Raw genomic sequence first — 17,845 nt, 5'->3', positions numbered from 1 at the left:
CAATCTTCCAAACTAATCTGATAGAGAAAAGTGATCTTTATTGGTGTGGTAGCAATGAAAAAGTGTTGTGCAGGAAACTAGGGCAAAAAATCTATAGCAGTGGAAGCCCCACGCATTTCTGTACAAGTTCCTCTTTGTGATCCCCATTGATGAATCTGATTAGACTACACAGTTTAAATTGATGTCATTTGACAGATATAAAGAGCTGATATAAAGAACGGGGCGGGGGTGTGTGTGTCTTATGCACAATTTATCCACTATTGCTATATACTTCCCTCTGGCATTGTCTCTTAAAGCTTGGGGTTGCTGTCATTTCATAGGAAACAAAACCATCAAGCTCTCTTAGAAGATGTCAGATTTTCAGTTGGGCAGGAGAGACTTTTCCTTTTTTTTTTTTTATCACCAGCTAGATATATTCCAGAAACTCAATGAAATATTCTGCTAATCTCACAGTACTCTATTAGTTAATTCTCCACACTTCACTAATGCAATAGGCTGGTGCAGAATTAGAATCTGCTGTATCAGTGGTGGCTTGGCCAGTCTCGAACCACATTGCAGAGAGTGTTTTCAGGACTGGACTGAAACATCAGAAAAGTCATCAGTAAAAATGCAGGGGTTTCAACACCATTTGAGATGTGGAGTTCAACTGCAAGTGGACAGTTTCAAGGTTTGGGTTCATGCCTTTGTCACCTTTATTTATTTATTTATTTATTTATTTTTCATATTTTTATACCGCCCTATCTCCCTAGGGACTCAGGGCGGTTAACAACCAGATAAAAATATACATATAAATACAAATAAAAACATCCATTAAAAAACTTATTATAATTGGCTGAATAATTAAAATGATGATAATAAAAATAATAAAATCCCCATTAAAACCAATTCGAATTTAAAATCTGGTCCAGTCCTGCGCAAATAAATAGATGTGTCTTAAGCTCGCGGCGAAAGGTTCGGAGGTCAGGAAGTTGGCGAAGTCCTGGGGGAAGCTCGTTCCAGAGGGTGGGAGCCCCCACAGAGAAGGCCCTTCCCCTGGGTGTCGCCAGACGGCACTGTCTGGCCGACGGCACCCTGAGGAGTCCCTCTCTGTGAGAGCGCACAGGTCGGTGAGAGGTATCCGGTAGCAGCAGGCGGTCCCGTAAGTATCCCGGCCCTATGCCATGGAGCGCTTTGAAGATAGTCACCAAAACCTTGAAGACCACAGGTAGCCAGTGCAGTCTGTGCAGGAGAGGTGTCACATGGGAGCCACGAGGGGCTCCCTCTATCACTCGCGCAGCCGCATTCTGAACTAACTGGAGCCTCCGGGTGCTCCTCAAGGGGAGCCCCATGTAGAGAGCACTGCAGTAGTCCAGACGAGACGTCACGAGAGCGTGAGTCACTGTGCATAGGGCATCCCGGTCTAGAAAGGGGCGCAACTGGCGAACCAGGCGAACCTGGTAAAAAAATTGAATACTTTTATTTATTTTTCGTATTTTTATACCGCCCTATCTCCCTAGGGACTCAGGGCGGTTAACAACCAGATAAAAATATACATATAAATACAAATAAAAACATCCATTAAAAAACTTATTATAATTGGCCGAATAATTAAAATGATGATAATAAAATAATAAAATCCCCATTAAAACCAATTCGAATTTAAAATCTAGTCCAGTCCTGCGCAAATAAATAGATGTGTCTTAAGCTCGCGGCGAAAGGTTCGGAGGTCAGGAAGTTGGCGAAGTCCTGGGGGAAGCTCGTTCCAGAGGGTGGGAGCCCCCACAGAGAAGGCCCTTCCCCTGGGTGTCGCCAGCCGGCACTGTCTGGCCGACGGCACCCTGAGGAGTCCCTCTCTGTGAAAGCGCACAGGTCGGTGAGAGGTATCCGGTAGCAGCAGGCGGTCCCGTAAGTATCCCGGCCCTATGCCATGGAGCGCTTTGAAGATAGTCACCAAAACCTTGAAGCGCACCCGGAAGACCACAGGTAGCCAGTGCAGTCTGCGCAGGAGAGGTGTCACATGGGAGCCACGAGGGGCTCCCTCTATCACCCGCGCAGCTGCATTCTGAACTAACTGGAGCCTCCGGGTGCTCCTCAAGGGCAGCCCCATGTAGAGAGCATTGCAGTAGTCCAGACAAGACGTCACGAGAGCGTGAGTGACTGTGCATAGGGCATCCCGGTCTAGAAAGGGGCGCAACTGGCGAACCAGACGAACCTGGTAAAAAATTGATGAATACTTTTATTTATTTTTATCTAATTTCATATTTCTTAACTGCCCTCTCCTGCTCTCCAGGGTTGTTTTGGTACATTTGTTTATCTATTATTTAAATTATCTCAAAGTTGCTTTAATAAATATAGTTTCCCCTCAGTTCCTTTATTCAGTTGGTTCAGGAAAGGTGAGGCTGAGCTGATATTAGATGATTTTCTCTCAGTTAGATCATCAGAAGGTGCTACAGGGGTCTTTGTAGATGAGAATTGGCTTTGTGATTAGGCCTCTATAGCCACAGTTTAAGAGCCGGAATGAACCTAGTTTTCTTTTCTTTTTTTACAAGGCCAGGACTGAATGAACAGATAATAGATAACGTTTTAATCTTTCAATCTTCTGCAAATTTCAATTTGCTCTTCATTTGGAAACAAATCAAATGAGCAGAAAGAATCTTTGCTTCTGACTGCTGTGGTTTAAAGTGAGCAAAAGGATTAAGAGAGCGACTTTAGCAATTTGATACTCATATTGTAGGCCCAGTTTACAATATGTTTGTAGAGTTATATGTTATTCTATGTCATCTGCAACTTTAATCGTATCAGTGCTGAATAATGTTCACATAAAACACACCAGATGTAAAGAGAAATACAAAAAGAGAATTGTTTAATATCTATGTTAAGAGAAAGTGTGGATTGCAAGCCCTCCTTGCTTGATGTGAAGATCTTTGACCTACGAATGGACGCCAAGCAATGTTTTGTAAATGCAGCTACAGGAAAAGAAAACAAGCACATTTCATTATGCTCTGTAGTTGCTTCACATAAAATCCCTTTACAAATGAAAAAGAAACTTGCAGGTTTCCTTACTGTTTCAAATTGATAGATAGATAGATAGATAGATAGATAGATAGATAGATAGATAGATAGATAGATAGATAGATAGATAGATAGATAGATAGATAGATAGATGTAGGTCTTGGCGTATTTGTGAAATGTGAAAACTTACGAAAATACACACACACACACACACACACACATACACACATATATATATACACACACACACATTTACATATATAAATACACACACACACACACACATACACACACACACAAAGTGTTTTTCTGTCGAAGCACCTGGTCTGCCCCAATATATATATATAAAATCTGGGATTGTTTATAAACGTGTAATAATAGAATACGTACCTCCAGGACATATTTCCATGATATCAAAAGAAACATACAGTAGCTTCTTTCTGATATAGCTGAGTTCACATTCCTTCTAGAATACAGAAAAACAGCCAGGTGGGGTTCCAGAGTTTGGGCTCAGGAAACGTGGAGAGATAGTGTTTTTCCACTTTGGTAACCTGAAGATGTGCAGATGCTGGCTGGGGAATTCTAGGAGTTGAAGTCCACATATGTTCAAGTTGCCAATGTTGAAAAATAGTGGAATAGCAGCTACTGGAAGTATGGCTTATGACCCAGAGTACAAATCAAAACAGGCCCAGATTTTTAAATCACTGTAAAAGCGCTCTGTATTTTTGGGGGCAGTGGGAGAGGGTATTTGGGAGTAATGATTGCAAAAGAGAGTACCAATGACTTTGGAGTATCCTGTGATCCTGTGTTGTCATTCTGGTTTTTAGTGGGTAGCTGTGATAATATCATGAATGTATGCTGGCCCTCTTTTGTTATGCAAATGGTATCAATGTATGTATCTGTGGCTTCTCAATGTGATCCAATGGATTAATTCATCCAGAAATAGATATATATCCAATTGTAGAAAATGTATGTTACTCAGGATTGAATGGTTGGGTTCTTGGTGTTCTCTGAGCTTGGTTGATTTCTTGCAGATATTTCTTTACTAGGCTAGCAAACATCATTGATGCAAGGAAGAGTCTGCAGAAAAACACCAAGTTCAGATAGCCCTAAGAACCCAATATTTATGCATATATTATTGTGTGAAGAAGATGCTGCATGGAAAGAAATCACTGAGTCCCACAATTCTGGGACCGAGGCAAAGGTGAGGTTTCTAAGTCTCATATGCTGAATGATTTTTTCAATAAGACCAGGACATTATTCCTCCCTCCTTCCCCTTTCCTGGAGTCATGGGTTAAGAAATCATCATCAACAAAACAAATGACAAGATGGCTGCATCAACCTTGTGTGGGACTTGTGTGATTGAGACAGACATCAGGATGCAAACAGATAAGGACAGCTTGTGTAATATAGCAGCAACACAATGCATGCCATTATTTTGGTGTGACAGTGGTTTGCTGGGGATACTTTCCTCTAATGTTCCCACCAGTATCTGTTGACAGATAGAAATTTGGATTCTTTAAGGGAGTATTGTCCCACTGCTGAAGATGCTGCCAAATCTTTAGATTCAGAGTAGATTTTTTTTTTTAATCTGGAAAAAACAGAGTGATACAGTAGCTGTTGATTCCGTGACATCTTGATGGGATGATTGAAGAAAGAAAGATAGATTTTTGTATTAAGCTTGCCGATACAGAAAGACCTGACAGGGGAGATTTAATAAGAGACCAGTATTTCATGATTAAAATAACTGCTTATTCCATAACTGCTACCGGTATTATCTCGTACAAGTCCCTGTTTCATCTTCTGAACTGAAACAATGATTTTTTTCCAAATAAAACCTGAAATGATAACTTGTCATTATAATAAAATAGAAATCCACCCACTGAATCTTAAAATATACCAAGGGAGTGGACAAACCGATTTTAATTATCTACCGTGCCTCTCTAAATTTTGCAGTGATTCTGATCCTTGTATGCACACAAGACATATCCTCAATTCTTTGTTTCCTTTTATCCTCCCCCCCCGCCCGCTTTCTGAGAATTAATAGAAAGGATTAGAAAAATACATCCCAGGAGGGAAAATATACTTTTATCACTTAGCTCCCAGAGATCTTTTCAGGCTTGTCAAAACCCTGTTACTTGCTGTGGTGATAGACAAGGATCTCAGTTTCCCCACGTTGAAGCAGACATTTATCCCCCATTGAGAAAGTGTGACATCCTGCCTCCAGAAGGGGCAATATTAAGCTGTTAAAACAGTTTTTTTCCATCTTCAAAAACTGATGTCCTGTGTCAGAATGCAAGCAAAAACAAATTTAAAAATTTAAAGCGGAGATACGTAATGCTATGAGAATTCATGACTGAATTAGGAATTAGTTGATCTTTTGGCATTATTAGGCTGTGACTTCTGTGCAACAAACATGTCCAACCATGCAGGTTGTCCAGGAGCAGATTTCAAAACCCATCATTACCGGTTCGCTCGTGCGCATGCGCAGAAGCATCTGGGCAGGTGGGCAGAGCCTCCCGCTGCCGCCGTTACCAGTTCGCCCGATCCGAGGCGAACCGGTAGCAACCCACTACTGAGGTAGTCCTTATAACCACATTTGAGACCAGAATTTCTGTTGTTCATGATCTTTTTTTTTTTTTTTTTTGCTAAGGTAGTTAAGTGAATCACTGCAGTTGCAATAATGCAGTTAAGAGAATCTGGCTTCCGCTATTGTTTCTCTTTGGCAGATGTTGGCTGTGATGGTTGCAAATGGTGATCACATGCCAAGCTCTTTCCTTGATCTTCCATTGGCCACTCTGTTCCGCCTCTTTAGGAAGAGAATAATTGCACACAGAATAGTGGCTGAGAAGACTGACCTTACATCAATTGTCTTAAACATCCAAGAGCTTCTTTCTGATCAGAGTCAATACTTGTCACTGAACTTTATTTTACATAACTTTAGGCTGCCATTGGATCACATTAGAATATGGAGGAAAAGGCTAGTCAAAATCAGTACTGGAATATCTGGTGAAAACTTATCACCATTCCATTTATAGACTTAAAAAAAGATAAGGGCAATTTAGGGACAGGGCAAAGTGCAGGGGGAGTAGCTGACAATCACGATTATGTCTTGATATATCAAAATCTCACAAAATTCAGATTATTTTTCTCTGTGAACTATCTGAGAATGTCTATGTCTTAAGCTTTCTCTCTACTCCTTGGCTGCTTTGGAGAACTTCCTCTGAATAGTTACCACCTGTGTGTGTTTCTACATGCACATAAGTGGCAGCCATAGCACTCTCACCCTCTGCATGGAGGTAGGATGCAAAATGTTAGCCAAATTGTAAGCATGGCTGCTTCTACCACTGGTTGCAGAACTGAAACATATGCACATACACATTCCATCAGAAACCCATTTAAAACCTTACCTGTTTATTGGGGAGTTTCTGCCCAATAAACTGGTGGAAAATTTTCACTTAAAAAGTCAATGTGTCTTTGTCTAATTCAGTGGTAGTCAACCTGGTCTCTACCGCCCCCTAGTGGGCGTTCCAGCTTTCATGGTGGGCGGTAGGGGTTTTGTCCGATACTGAAGCACTTTCCTTTTTTTTAATTTAATTGACTTTTTAAAAAAAATTTCATAGCATTATTTAAAAACATTTTCATTAGGTTTTCATAAAATTCCCCATGACAATTAAAATTTCTGAAAATATACTATTTATATTGCCCACGCATAAGTTTAGTTCGCATTATGTAAGTGAAACTAAATGGCGCTATAGTGTGACCGCACATAAAAAATCCTCATCCCAGAATAGCTCGCGCATCTCTCCCCATACCACCCAGCTGTAACAGACAAGCAGAGCTGGTAGCCGGTGCCCTTCCCCAAACCCAATTCACGATGCGCGAGAGGCAAGCGCAGACAACTTATACACGACGCATTACTGTGGAACCGGTGGGCAGTTAGAAAATTTTACTACTAACAGAGACACAAAAGTGGGCGGTAGGTATAAAAAGGCTGACTACCCCGGTCTAATTTATCAGCCTATAAATTTGGTGGAGAATTTTAGGAGGATGCTTTTATACAATTCTTCATTTCCCAAAAACTTTTTAAGTCTCAAGGAGAGGCAACATATTTCAAAGACATTTTACCTTTTTTGCACAGAGGCACCAGATGACGATTTCACATGGGTTTCACTTCCTGTTGATGCTGCCAAGGAAAAAGAATTAAGTTAGATTTGAAACCTTCAACCTATCTGGGGAAAAAATGTAATTTAAAACCATCTCTCCCCCCAACTCCCATCCACAACGAAGTTCTAAATTCTGGACATTTGCCAATTTCTTTAGGGTTAGATTGTTTCTACTTCAATCTTTGGTTCAACCATTACACTGACAGATAATAAGGAAAGGATGAGAGTGCAGGAAAGGCAAAAAAAAATTATGATCACCTAGGTAAGAATTTAATTTGTTGTTTGGATTTTGCTGGCTTTCTTTGCTTGTTACCAGTTTATGACCAGCCGGTGTTTGATCAGCAGCTGAGAATTTAGCAAATTGTTCACCATCCAGAGAAGTTGGACTTTCCACTAGAATCACTATGTTTGTTTATACTTGTAGCAGAAGATAGAATAACAGAGTTGGAAGGAACCTTGGAGGTCTTCTAATCCAACCCCCTGCTTAGGCAGAAAACCCTATACTGTTTCAGACAAATGGTTGTCCAATCTCTTCTTAAACACTCCAGTGTTGGAGTATTCACAACTTCTGGAGGAAAGTCATTCCACTGATTAATTGTTCTAACTGTCAGGAAAATTATCCTAGATTGCTTCTCTCCTTGATTAGTTTCCACCCATTGCTTCTTGTTCTGCCTTCAGGTGCTTGGACAATAGCTTGAGTCCCTCTAGTGACCAAGACTGGAAGTCAATTCTTTACATAGGTAGTCCTCAACTTACAACAGTTCATTTAACGACCGTTCAAAGTTACAACATTGAAAAATGTGACTTATGACCATTTTTCAAAATTATGATCTTTGCAGCATCCCCATCGTCATGTGATCAAAATTTAAACATTTGGTAACTGGTTCATACTTATGACCATTGCTGTGTCACAAGGTCATGTGATCACCTTTTGCAACTTTTTGACAAGCAAAATCAATGGGAAAGCCAGCTTCACTTAACAAACTGTGTTACTAACTTATCAAGTGCAGTGATTCACTTGCTGCCAAGAAAAGTTGTAGAATGGGGCAAAATGTTTCACTTACGAACAGAAATTTTGGGCTCAATTGTGATCATAAGTTGAAGACTACCTGTATATTTCTATTCTTTCTTTATAATCCTACTTCTTTTTTCCCCCTATTTCCCTGCACTTTTTCATCTTTCTTTCTCTTTTCCCTTTCTTTAAATTTAGTATTAGATTAGATGTTACTAATTAACTACTATTATAGTTAAAATTATTAATAACATTATATAAAAAGACTTACATTTTTCTCCAGGTAATTCGTCTGTTGCCTCCCTTGGTTGAGGCAGCAGTAGCTGTATTCCCTTGAGCAAAGTAAACCTGATGATTGGATGATCTTCTATATAAAAGTATTAAAAAGTGAAGGCAAATTATAACTCAGGCATTATCTCCTGATCCCCCATCACTGATCATTGATCACTGATAAAAGTTGTTTTAAAATGCACACTGTAAGAATGGTGTAATTAAAGATACTGAGATTGAAAAACACTGTTTTAGCACCCTATAGAACAGGGGTCTCCAACCTTGGCAACTTTAAGACTTATGGACTTCACCTCCCAGAGTTCCTCAGCCAGGTTGCTGGCTGAGGAACTCTGGGAGGTGAAGTCCACAAGTCTTGAAGTTGCCAAGGTTGGAGACCCCTGTTCTATAGAAGGTCAAGAGTGATAGACAGTTCAAACATGCTAATCAAATGCATATACAAAATGAATCATGGAAGCTACATGTTCTACTTACCTCCACTGAAACCACTGGACCTCCTAGCTGCCTTTGTAGGTGACAGTAGTGGAACAGGGGGAGACTCATCTGTTTTTTCTCCTTTACGTTTTCTGAAACATTTCATCACTTTCCAATAACAGTATCTGCCAGGAAAAATGTTGATACTCCTGGCAGCTTTTATTGACATAATGCACATTTGGCAAAGCAAAGAGTTGCTCGCTAAGAAAGGTACAAAAAACAAAGCAGACAAACAAACTTAGAGGCTTCCTGAGCCCCCGGATGGCCTGTCATACATAGATAACAGATTGTGTTGGGAGGTGTTCTGTCCCCCCTCACCTCCGTCTGAGCAATGGCTTAATTAGCCAGCACTATCAGCTCCGGCAGCAAACTAGAGAGCATCTGCCAAGTGTCTCTGTTATCTCCCTCGACGCCGATGAGTCACCCAGGAACAAACAGTACTTCAGCTCTTAGTTAAGCAGTTGATTTGCCTGCTACGAAGAGGCACAGCAGCTCTTGCTGCTTTTATATCCTGTGGGGTGTGGCTCCATGACTCAGCACTTCCTAGGCCTGCCCCACCCCTGCTTCTGTTGTTCCCGCCTCTCCTGCCTACGAAACCTAGGGTCCAGCCAGGCCTATTGGCATCAGCTGGGTCTGGAGGCGTGGCCTGGGGGGGGAAAGAGTCAGGGACGGAGGTCTCATTATCTCTTCCACCTGGCCTGCCTCTGGCTCCTGGAGCTGAGCCAGGGAAGCCGGTGCTCCCGAGGTAAGTCCTGACGGCCCTTCCCCCTCACTTTCCAAGTCACTTTCTGGCAGGAGGCCCAGCTCAGGTGGTGCAGACACAACAGGAGGGCTATAATTTGTGTAGGCCAGGTCTAGAGTGAAAGAATTAAAAAAAAAACAGTAGACAAGTAGACAGAGTGACAATTTAGGGACATGGAATTCTTCCTTGAGTTGAACCTTTCTTTTTGTAGTATTAAAGCAGAGGTCTTCAAACTTGGCAGCTTTAAGACTTGTGGACTTCAACTCCCAGTATTCATAGCATAGCTGGCTGGAGAATTCTGGGAGCTGAAGTCCACAAGTCTTAAAGCTGCCAAGTTTGAAGACCTCTGTATTAAAGCATCCAAAATCAAATTATCACATAAAAGCAGCACAAGCAGAAAGAATGCACCATGCAGGCTCCTACCTCCACTTGATTTTGATATGTGTATTGCTTAGATTGCAAAATGAACTTTGGGACCAGTTTAATAATCCTGCTGTAACCTTTATTCTCTGATTTTGTCCACGATAATAGGTATTTCCCAGATCAAAAACATGCCCAGTGACTTTTTGATTCGTTCATGTCAGTGTTACATTATCTTCCTTTCATCCTCAGTCTATATATGAAGTAGCTTAAAATTATTCTTGGTTTATTCTCATCTGAGGATAGCCTTTTCCTCCTTAATCATTCAATGACCCCAGCTATTTTTGTTGTGGGGGCAAACTGATACTACTGTATATTCAACCCACCAGTCTTGCAATCAAATGACTGCAAGTGGTTGGGATCAGCTTGGCACCTATTAGCCACCTTGACTGTTGAATTTATGTCCCCTCCCTTCAATCCTCAGGCACTGCCCTCTAGGCCAGGGGTCTCCAACCTTGGTCCCTTTAAGACTTGTGGACTTCAACTCCCAGAGTCCCTCAGCCAGCAAAGCTGGCTGAGGAACTCTGGGAGTTGAAGTCCACAAGTCTTAAAGGGACCAAGGTTGGAGACCCCTGCTCTAAGCCCTTATTTTCATAGAATCATGAGCTGAAAGGAAGTCTTCTAGTCCAATCTCCAGCCCAAGCCAGGCGTCCTTATGCCATCCCCAGATAAGTGGTTGAAAGCTGCTTTTCTTGAAAGCCTCTAGCAATGGAGCACCCTCAACTCTGGGAAGCAAGCTGATCCATTGCTCTCACTGTCAGGAAAGTCTTCCCTATTCCAGGTTGGCTCTTCCTCTGATGGACTTCCACCCATTGCTTCTTGTCCAGCCCTCAGGTGCGTAGAGAATAAATTGACAACTTCTTCCCTGCGACAGTCCTAACTTGGGAACAAGGAGAGCAGTAGAGAGATTCTTTCTCATATTTACCAGATATCTGAGTTGATCCCTAGCTCGGAGACCTTTTTCAGCCCAAACAGCACTACCAGTGATGGTGATGAAAGTTGTGAGGTGAAGCAGGCGAGAGCAAGCCATTGTGTCACTTACTCCTCTTGGTGTGCCTGTCAGCTGTTGTTTGTGCTGCTTTTGAGCATAGGTTTACTGTTCTTTTATAAGTGTACTAAATGTTTCACAAAAGTCTGGGGGGAAAAAGCTGTCAGTACTGGGAGAGAGGGAAGGTGTGGCAAAGTGGGATTCTTTTACTTCATTTTGCAATCCTCACAGCTATTTGAAGGACTTGTTGACTGTAACTGGTGAGTAAAGTGTCAATTCTTCCACCATCCCCCCTTCCCTGGTAACCTGGGCTTCGACTGCCAAAATAGGGAGAGGTGGCAGGAGAAATGGAATACCAGATGAAACAAGGCCACCTCTGTTGGTCTATGGACCAGTACTCAGTCTGCTGGTTGTGTGAGGATTGTTCAATGTGGCAGAAAAGCATATTCAGCTTTGCTGGTCAGACTCTACCAATGCCACAGGTCATGGGCCATAGAGGGCAGAGGGAATGACCTTGATGGACAGAAGGATACACTACTACCAAGACAATAGTCAGATACAAAGTTCTTGAGAAAGCATCTCAGACAAACCTTTCCGTGTATGTGTGTGTGTGTGTGTAGGTGCGGGGAGGCACATTTAGTCTTGCAAGATTCTGTTACTATACCTGTTGCAAGAAAAGTGGTCCTGACCTTTAGGGCATTGATTTTTTTAGTCTGGTCTACCTGGCTGGGCTGACACTTGATAGCAGATCTTGACAGATGATGGGGTCTACACTGTACAGATGTACAATGATTAGTGGAGATTTTCTACTTATTAGTGAGACTAGAAAAGAGAGGACAATGACACCAGGGAGTTTAACCTTACTTACTAAAGCTTTAATAACATGCCCTGAATACTTTAAATCAGGATACTGTTCTCTGGCAACAAACCAGAACACAGGTTTTAGATGCAGGATAGGGATTGATAGCTTAGTTGATTGATTAGTCAATCAAATCATAAGGCAACAGGCTAGAAAGCAGGAGATGGTAGATTCAAGTCTCAGCTTAGCCATGAAAGTCAGCTGGATGAATTTGGGTCAGTCACTCTTTCTCAGCAAAATTCACCTCATGGGGTTATTGATGAGAGAGAAATAGGAAGAGGAAGGTGTGTTCGCTATGTTTGCTGCTTTGAATTATTTGTAAAAATAATAAAGGCAGAATACAAATCAAGAAATAACATTGCCAACATGAATTGGTAGTACGTGCGGCAAATGCTAATCTTGTATAGATTTCTGATGAGTAGGGAACACTTCAGTTCTGCATTTGGAAAAGGCTCTATAAGAGTGTCTCAACATACATCTGAAACATACATATACAGCAAAACTATTCCAAATCATCAAAATACTTACTTCTTCCAGAAGTATAACAAATGTGGGAAGATGGCTATTATAGCACCATGATAAAGAGTCCGGTTCAGCACACCTTCAGAAATTAAAGTCCGAATTTGAATACACTGTGCATCTGTGAGATTGACCTGATCATGGAAGATATCATAACTAAATAAATAAAATATATTTTCATATAAAATGTCATAAAAATGGATGATTATGTCGGCCCGTTATCAAAACAGAAACAGGAAAAGTGATGTAGCTCTCTCCAATCTCTGAGATAATGCCTTCAAACCAAACATTGGAAGGCAAAGCTAACTTTGGAGAAGTGCTTACACTTGGTATTTTGCTTAGAATATGAACCTTCTTCACAAAATGCCTTACAGGTGTGCATGAATATCACCTTGTAAGCACATTCTTGCCCTACAAATGTTTAACCCCTATTTACTAAGACCAGTGTAGCATTCAGTGGGACCTAATTCTAAAAGGCTAATTTCCCATGAAAAATGTCTAGATCAGAGACTAGATCCAACCAATCACGTTCATCATTTGTACATAATCATTTTCAAATTGTTACGTATTGTTCTATACCTGGTAAAGTTCTGTCCGTATTGACCCTCACCTTTAATTGTACATATACAAACCGTGAAAAGTAAATCCTTCTGTAGTCGATCCCCTTGATTTCATTTTGAGTTTTCTATTTTTTTGAATTAGGTAATGGTAAAGTTTCCCCTGTCCAGTTGTGTCCAATTGTAGGGAGTGGTGCTCAGCTCCGTTTCTTAACTTTCTTGTCCGAAGACATTTCCATGGTCATGTGGCCAACAAAATGCTGTTACCTTCCCCTGAAGTGGTATCTATTGATTCTACTTTCATTTGCCTGCTTTTACGCTGCTGGGTGGGCAGGAGCTGGGGAAAATAATGGGAACTCAGCCTGTCATGTGGCACTCGAGTCTCAAGCCCTATTTTTCTGTATTAGCAAGCCTTTATTTGTTAAACATTGTTGTTTGCTATAAACAATTGTTTCTTTTCTATAAAATGCTTCTTGAGTGGAAGTCCACAAAAGTATTTATGGGCATAGCCTGGGTCTACATCTTTGTAATTTGTTCAGATTTGCCATTTGTAATATGGCAATTGTGATGCAATTTTTTTAAAAAAAAGTTACAGTAACTTTACCGTACCATAAAGAGCCATGCCATCCAAACCGCAGACCATGATTTTCTAATTCTAAGAGTTTCTTATTTCTTAGCAGCATCCATTCCTTCATCAACCAAACTACAGACAGCAAAATACAATTTAAAATCAGGCAATTTGCCTCTTTCCTTTGCATCTGGGAGAAACTTATATTAATCCTTGATTTCCCATATGAATCTGGTTGTATCTTTTTGCCACTGTTTGAAGGGTGTGCCTCAAAATGGGCATTGTCTGGAATAAAAACATTCCTTCCCCATTTTTTATGAGGGTCATAGTACCCATTCAGTCCCTTGTCATGAACTCATCTTCTTTTTCAATGCTGCAACAAGGTTCCTGGGATTTAATGTCTCTTTCATACTTAGGTATCATAAGTAACTTTTGCTTTCCAGCTTTGTGATGAATTGAAAACTTCTATAGTTGGAGGGTTAAATGCCATCCAGTAATCCTAGGATTACTGCCCTTCATTTTTTTATTTATTTAGGCAAGTAGTTGATGAACGGGCACGATGGCCAAGCGGTTAAGATGCTGGTCTTGTCAGCCAAAAGATTGGCAGTTTGCGACTCAAGTACTGTGTGATGGGGTGAGCTCCTATTTTGCCCAGCTCCTGCCAACCAAGCAGTTTGGAAGCATGCAAATGCAAGTAGATAAATAGGTACCACTTAGTTGGGAAGGTAACAGCATTCCCTGTGCCTTTTGGCATATATAGCCATAGCCCTCACATGATCACAGAACCCCTTTGGACAATGCTGGCATTCTGGGCTGGGAAATGGAGATGAGCACCACACCTAAAGTTGGACATGACTGGATCTTTTTAAGAAGTTGATGATCAGTAATTACCTTGAATTCTTAGCCCCAGAAATAAACTTTAAGTCAGGAGTGTCCAACCTTGGCAATTTTAAGGCTTGTGGACTTCAACTTCTAGTATTCCCTAGCCAGCCATACATTAAAGCCCTAGGGGAGAAAACAAAGGGAAGGAACAGCTCATGTTGGCCACTACAAGGCTTTCCTTCCTCTCTGTGAAATCACATCCCTAAAATTGTCCAGGGACAGGTCTGATAATATATCGACCAATCATGATCAGATCTGAACATACAGACCAATCAAAAGTTGTGTCAGATTTCTAGGGGAGAAAGACTGAAAGAATTGCAAGGTTTACAATATTCAAAAATGAATAGCAAAAAAGAAATAATTTACTGATTTTTTTTAAAAAATGCTTATTTTATTGATTGAATTATTAAATTTATATGTCATCAGTCTCAGTATCCAAAGCAATTCTCTCTCTCTGTGTGTGTAGGAAGGTTATCACCACAGACCAAAATAGAAACTTCCTTTCTGAGCAAAAGGAGTTGAATGGTTCCTTTAAACATAGGTCCTTAAAGATACAAATTTTGTGCTAATGTGGGATGCAACTCAACTGTGTTCTGGCTTTTACAAAACGTGCCACTATTATCATAATAATGTTGAGCTTTACTATGAAATCTGTAAATTTTACCTCTCTGTTTGCTCACTTCAGCGTCTATTCTCTGCCATTGTTGAAAACACAGCAAATTTTCTTTATGTTCCTGCAAGCACAACTAATCCCATTACCTTGGAAAAGTTGTTTTCAGATCTCTTACCCTAAGTTTAGGTGGGATATCTGAGTTCAGAAATAGTTTGGTGATCGTGGTCACTTTGTTCTTCAAGAAGGCAATATCTCTCTCTGTATAGAACCCAAGAGAAGCCAGCATGACCACAGTGTCAGATAGATGAAGAAACCTGTGGTAGTAATAAATAGAAAAAAAGAGAGACGGATGAGATGGGAAATACAAAAGCCCTCCCTTGATGTAACAGAAATCGGAGGCAAGATCACATGACAGTTGCTATCATCTGCACCTGGATTGGCAATGCAGCAAATAACAGGCCATATTTGGGGTCAAGTGGATATTTCTTCCGGTGGCCCATTCCCTTGCTAAGAGCTGTCATGTTAATTCAGCATCAGCCTCATAAAAGTCTCTGTGTGTCACTGATTGCTGTGGTGAACAAAGAAAATGATGCCTCCCATATTGGAGAATTTATTGGCCAATTGTCCAATCCAAATAAGATACTGTATATCAGATATTCATATAAGGCAGGGGTGTCAAACTCGATTTCATTGAAAGCTGCATCAGGGTTGTGTTTGACCTCAGGGGGTTGGGATAGGCACGGCCAGGGTGCGAGTAGTTCAACGTCACTCATGTTGGGGGCACCTGTGGTGGCCCAAGCATTCTTCCAGTGACCACAGGCTCCCGAGCTCCATTTTCAGCTGTGATGGCCTCCTGCAGCCCTCTGCCAGCAAAAATGTAGCTTAGGAGGTACTGCGGGCTGGTCCTTCACTGTTTCCAGGGTAACCTCACAGGTCAGATCTAAGCACCCATTGGCCAGATTCAGCCCCCAGGCCTTGAGTTTGACACTCCTGATATAAGGCCTTATAACATGATGCTTGATGAGTGTGACTGAAGAATTGCACCAGACACAATGAATGGGGGTAAATATTATTGATCTGAGACTATAAGAAGCATGAATGATATGGCAAGTGATATAGCATGGAGTGACTTACCTCTCCATTTCTAGATAAAAATAGAGATCATTCACCAAGAAGTTGACTGAGATGATGCGGCCACCAGGTAGCTTGCGCTTCACCTGTTGCAATTCAGGTTCTTCTGATGGTCCAGAACTTGGGCCAGAACGCCCACTAACTCCACTCTGAATTGCAGGCTTTGTTTGAGTTGGACTCTGTATATCTGGAGAGAAAGAAATAGAGCATCTTCCACAAAAATCCATACATGATGAGAGGTATAAAAATAATTTAGTTCAATATTGGCTTCACTATGGCTTTGCTCTTACTATTAGAATGTTTTTCCTAGCTTTCAGTTGCAGTTGGTCTCCCTGTAAGGGACAGACTCAACCAAAGTGTCACTTGAGTGGAACCATTCCACACTATGTGGCTGAAGAAGTTTAGGTTAGAGGAATGAAGAAGCAAGGAAATAAGCGTGTGTGTTAAAAAAAACAACCCTCAAAACTCTCAAACTTCATTCATTCCCGGTAAGCAAGTTAGTTTTGGATGCTGAATTCCTTTCAATCGGAAGCAACTGATGCCTTTTCTCCATTTCCTGGTTTTAAAATAAACCATAGCATAAAAGACTCCTTCTCCTGAAAAAAACCCACTGATGTGTAGAAACTGAGAGATTTAGGACTCACTTTCCTTGTCGTTCTTCACCTCCTTGAGGAGAAAGTTCTCAAAGCGTTTGCGCTGTCCCACATAGCTCATTGCTTTTCGGAACTTACAGATCCTCCTGATGAAGGCAGTAAGCATACACCAGCATCTTTTCTGGAAAAAAAAAACATGGTTTGCAATGCTTAGTACAGGGCAGCCTGATCGCTGACCTTGTCAATGCTCACATGTGAAATGTGAAAAACTAGAGTAGAAGACAAAGAATTGGAGAAGATTACCAAGATCTGAAAATAGAAATTGAAAGATTATGGCATAAACTGGCCATGATGTTCCCTGTGGCTATCAGCACACAGGCTACCATACCAAAACATCTTGGACAGCTCTTAGAAAATCTGCCCACTGACAAAATTTCCATCTGCCAATTGCAAAGGACCCCACTGTTTGGATCTATACTGTGCATATTAATTACAACTTCCTAGTTCTTTGGAAGAACTCGATATATATATATGAAGGTCAACATCAGTTAAAGGACTAGCAACTGTGTTGGCATAATCATCATCATCATCATCATCATCATCATCATCGAAGAAAAAGAACTGGAAAAAATCACAAAATATCGCGACCTGGCCATCGAAACTACACAGCTATGAATGAAACATGCAATAGTGATACCCAGTGTCATTGGGGCACTTGATACCATGTCCAAGAATTTTATAAGATACATCAACAAATCGCAGCTTCCTGCAATAACACCAGCAGAACTGCAAAAAACTGCGCTACTTGGAACATTGTACATCTTAAGAAGGTATTTGGTTGATACCTAGGACACTTGCAGCGACCCATATCAACTATTAGCACCAGTCAATGGTATTTCTGATGCATTTTGGAATGTTTAGTTGACTGAGTTTCATATTTAATGAATAAAGTAAATAATAATAATAATAATAATAATAATAATAATAATAATAATAATAATAATAATAATAATAATAATAATAATAATAATAATAATAATAA

The 17,845-nt window shown here is 40.8% G+C and overlaps 2 protein-coding genes across 3 annotated transcripts in view; one reads left to right on the top strand and one right to left on the bottom strand.

Annotated features, from left to right (window-relative positions):
- The window catches only part of RNASEL (ribonuclease L), a 107,707-nt gene that overhangs the window by 21,681 nt on the left and 68,181 nt on the right, over nucleotides 1-17,845 (top strand). The window lies entirely within an intron of this gene.
- The window catches only part of RGSL1 (regulator of G protein signaling like 1), a 41,719-nt gene continuing 32,246 nt past the window's right edge, over nucleotides 8,373-17,845 (bottom strand). The window contains exons 15-20 of the mRNA XM_058174687.1: nucleotides 16,855-16,984; nucleotides 16,214-16,397; nucleotides 15,255-15,393; nucleotides 12,469-12,593; nucleotides 8,932-9,056; nucleotides 8,373-8,536 (exon numbers count right to left, since the gene is read on the bottom strand). Of these exons, the coding sequence (XP_058030670.1) occupies nucleotides 8,385-8,536; nucleotides 8,932-9,056; nucleotides 12,469-12,593; nucleotides 15,255-15,393; nucleotides 16,214-16,397; nucleotides 16,855-16,984 (855 nt within the window). The 3' untranslated portion in view covers nucleotides 8,373-8,384. The remainder of the gene's footprint in view (nucleotides 8,537-8,931; nucleotides 9,057-12,468; nucleotides 12,594-15,254; nucleotides 15,394-16,213; nucleotides 16,398-16,854; nucleotides 16,985-17,845) is intronic.

The sequence above is a fragment of the Ahaetulla prasina genome, chromosome 3 (genome assembly GCF_028640845.1).
Source record: "Ahaetulla prasina isolate Xishuangbanna chromosome 3, ASM2864084v1, whole genome shotgun sequence".
Classification (NCBI taxonomy): domain Eukaryota; kingdom Metazoa; phylum Chordata; class Lepidosauria; order Squamata; family Colubridae; genus Ahaetulla; species Ahaetulla prasina.
The sequence above is the reverse complement of the archived record's forward strand: the minus strand, read 5'-3'. Positions and strand labels throughout refer to the sequence as shown.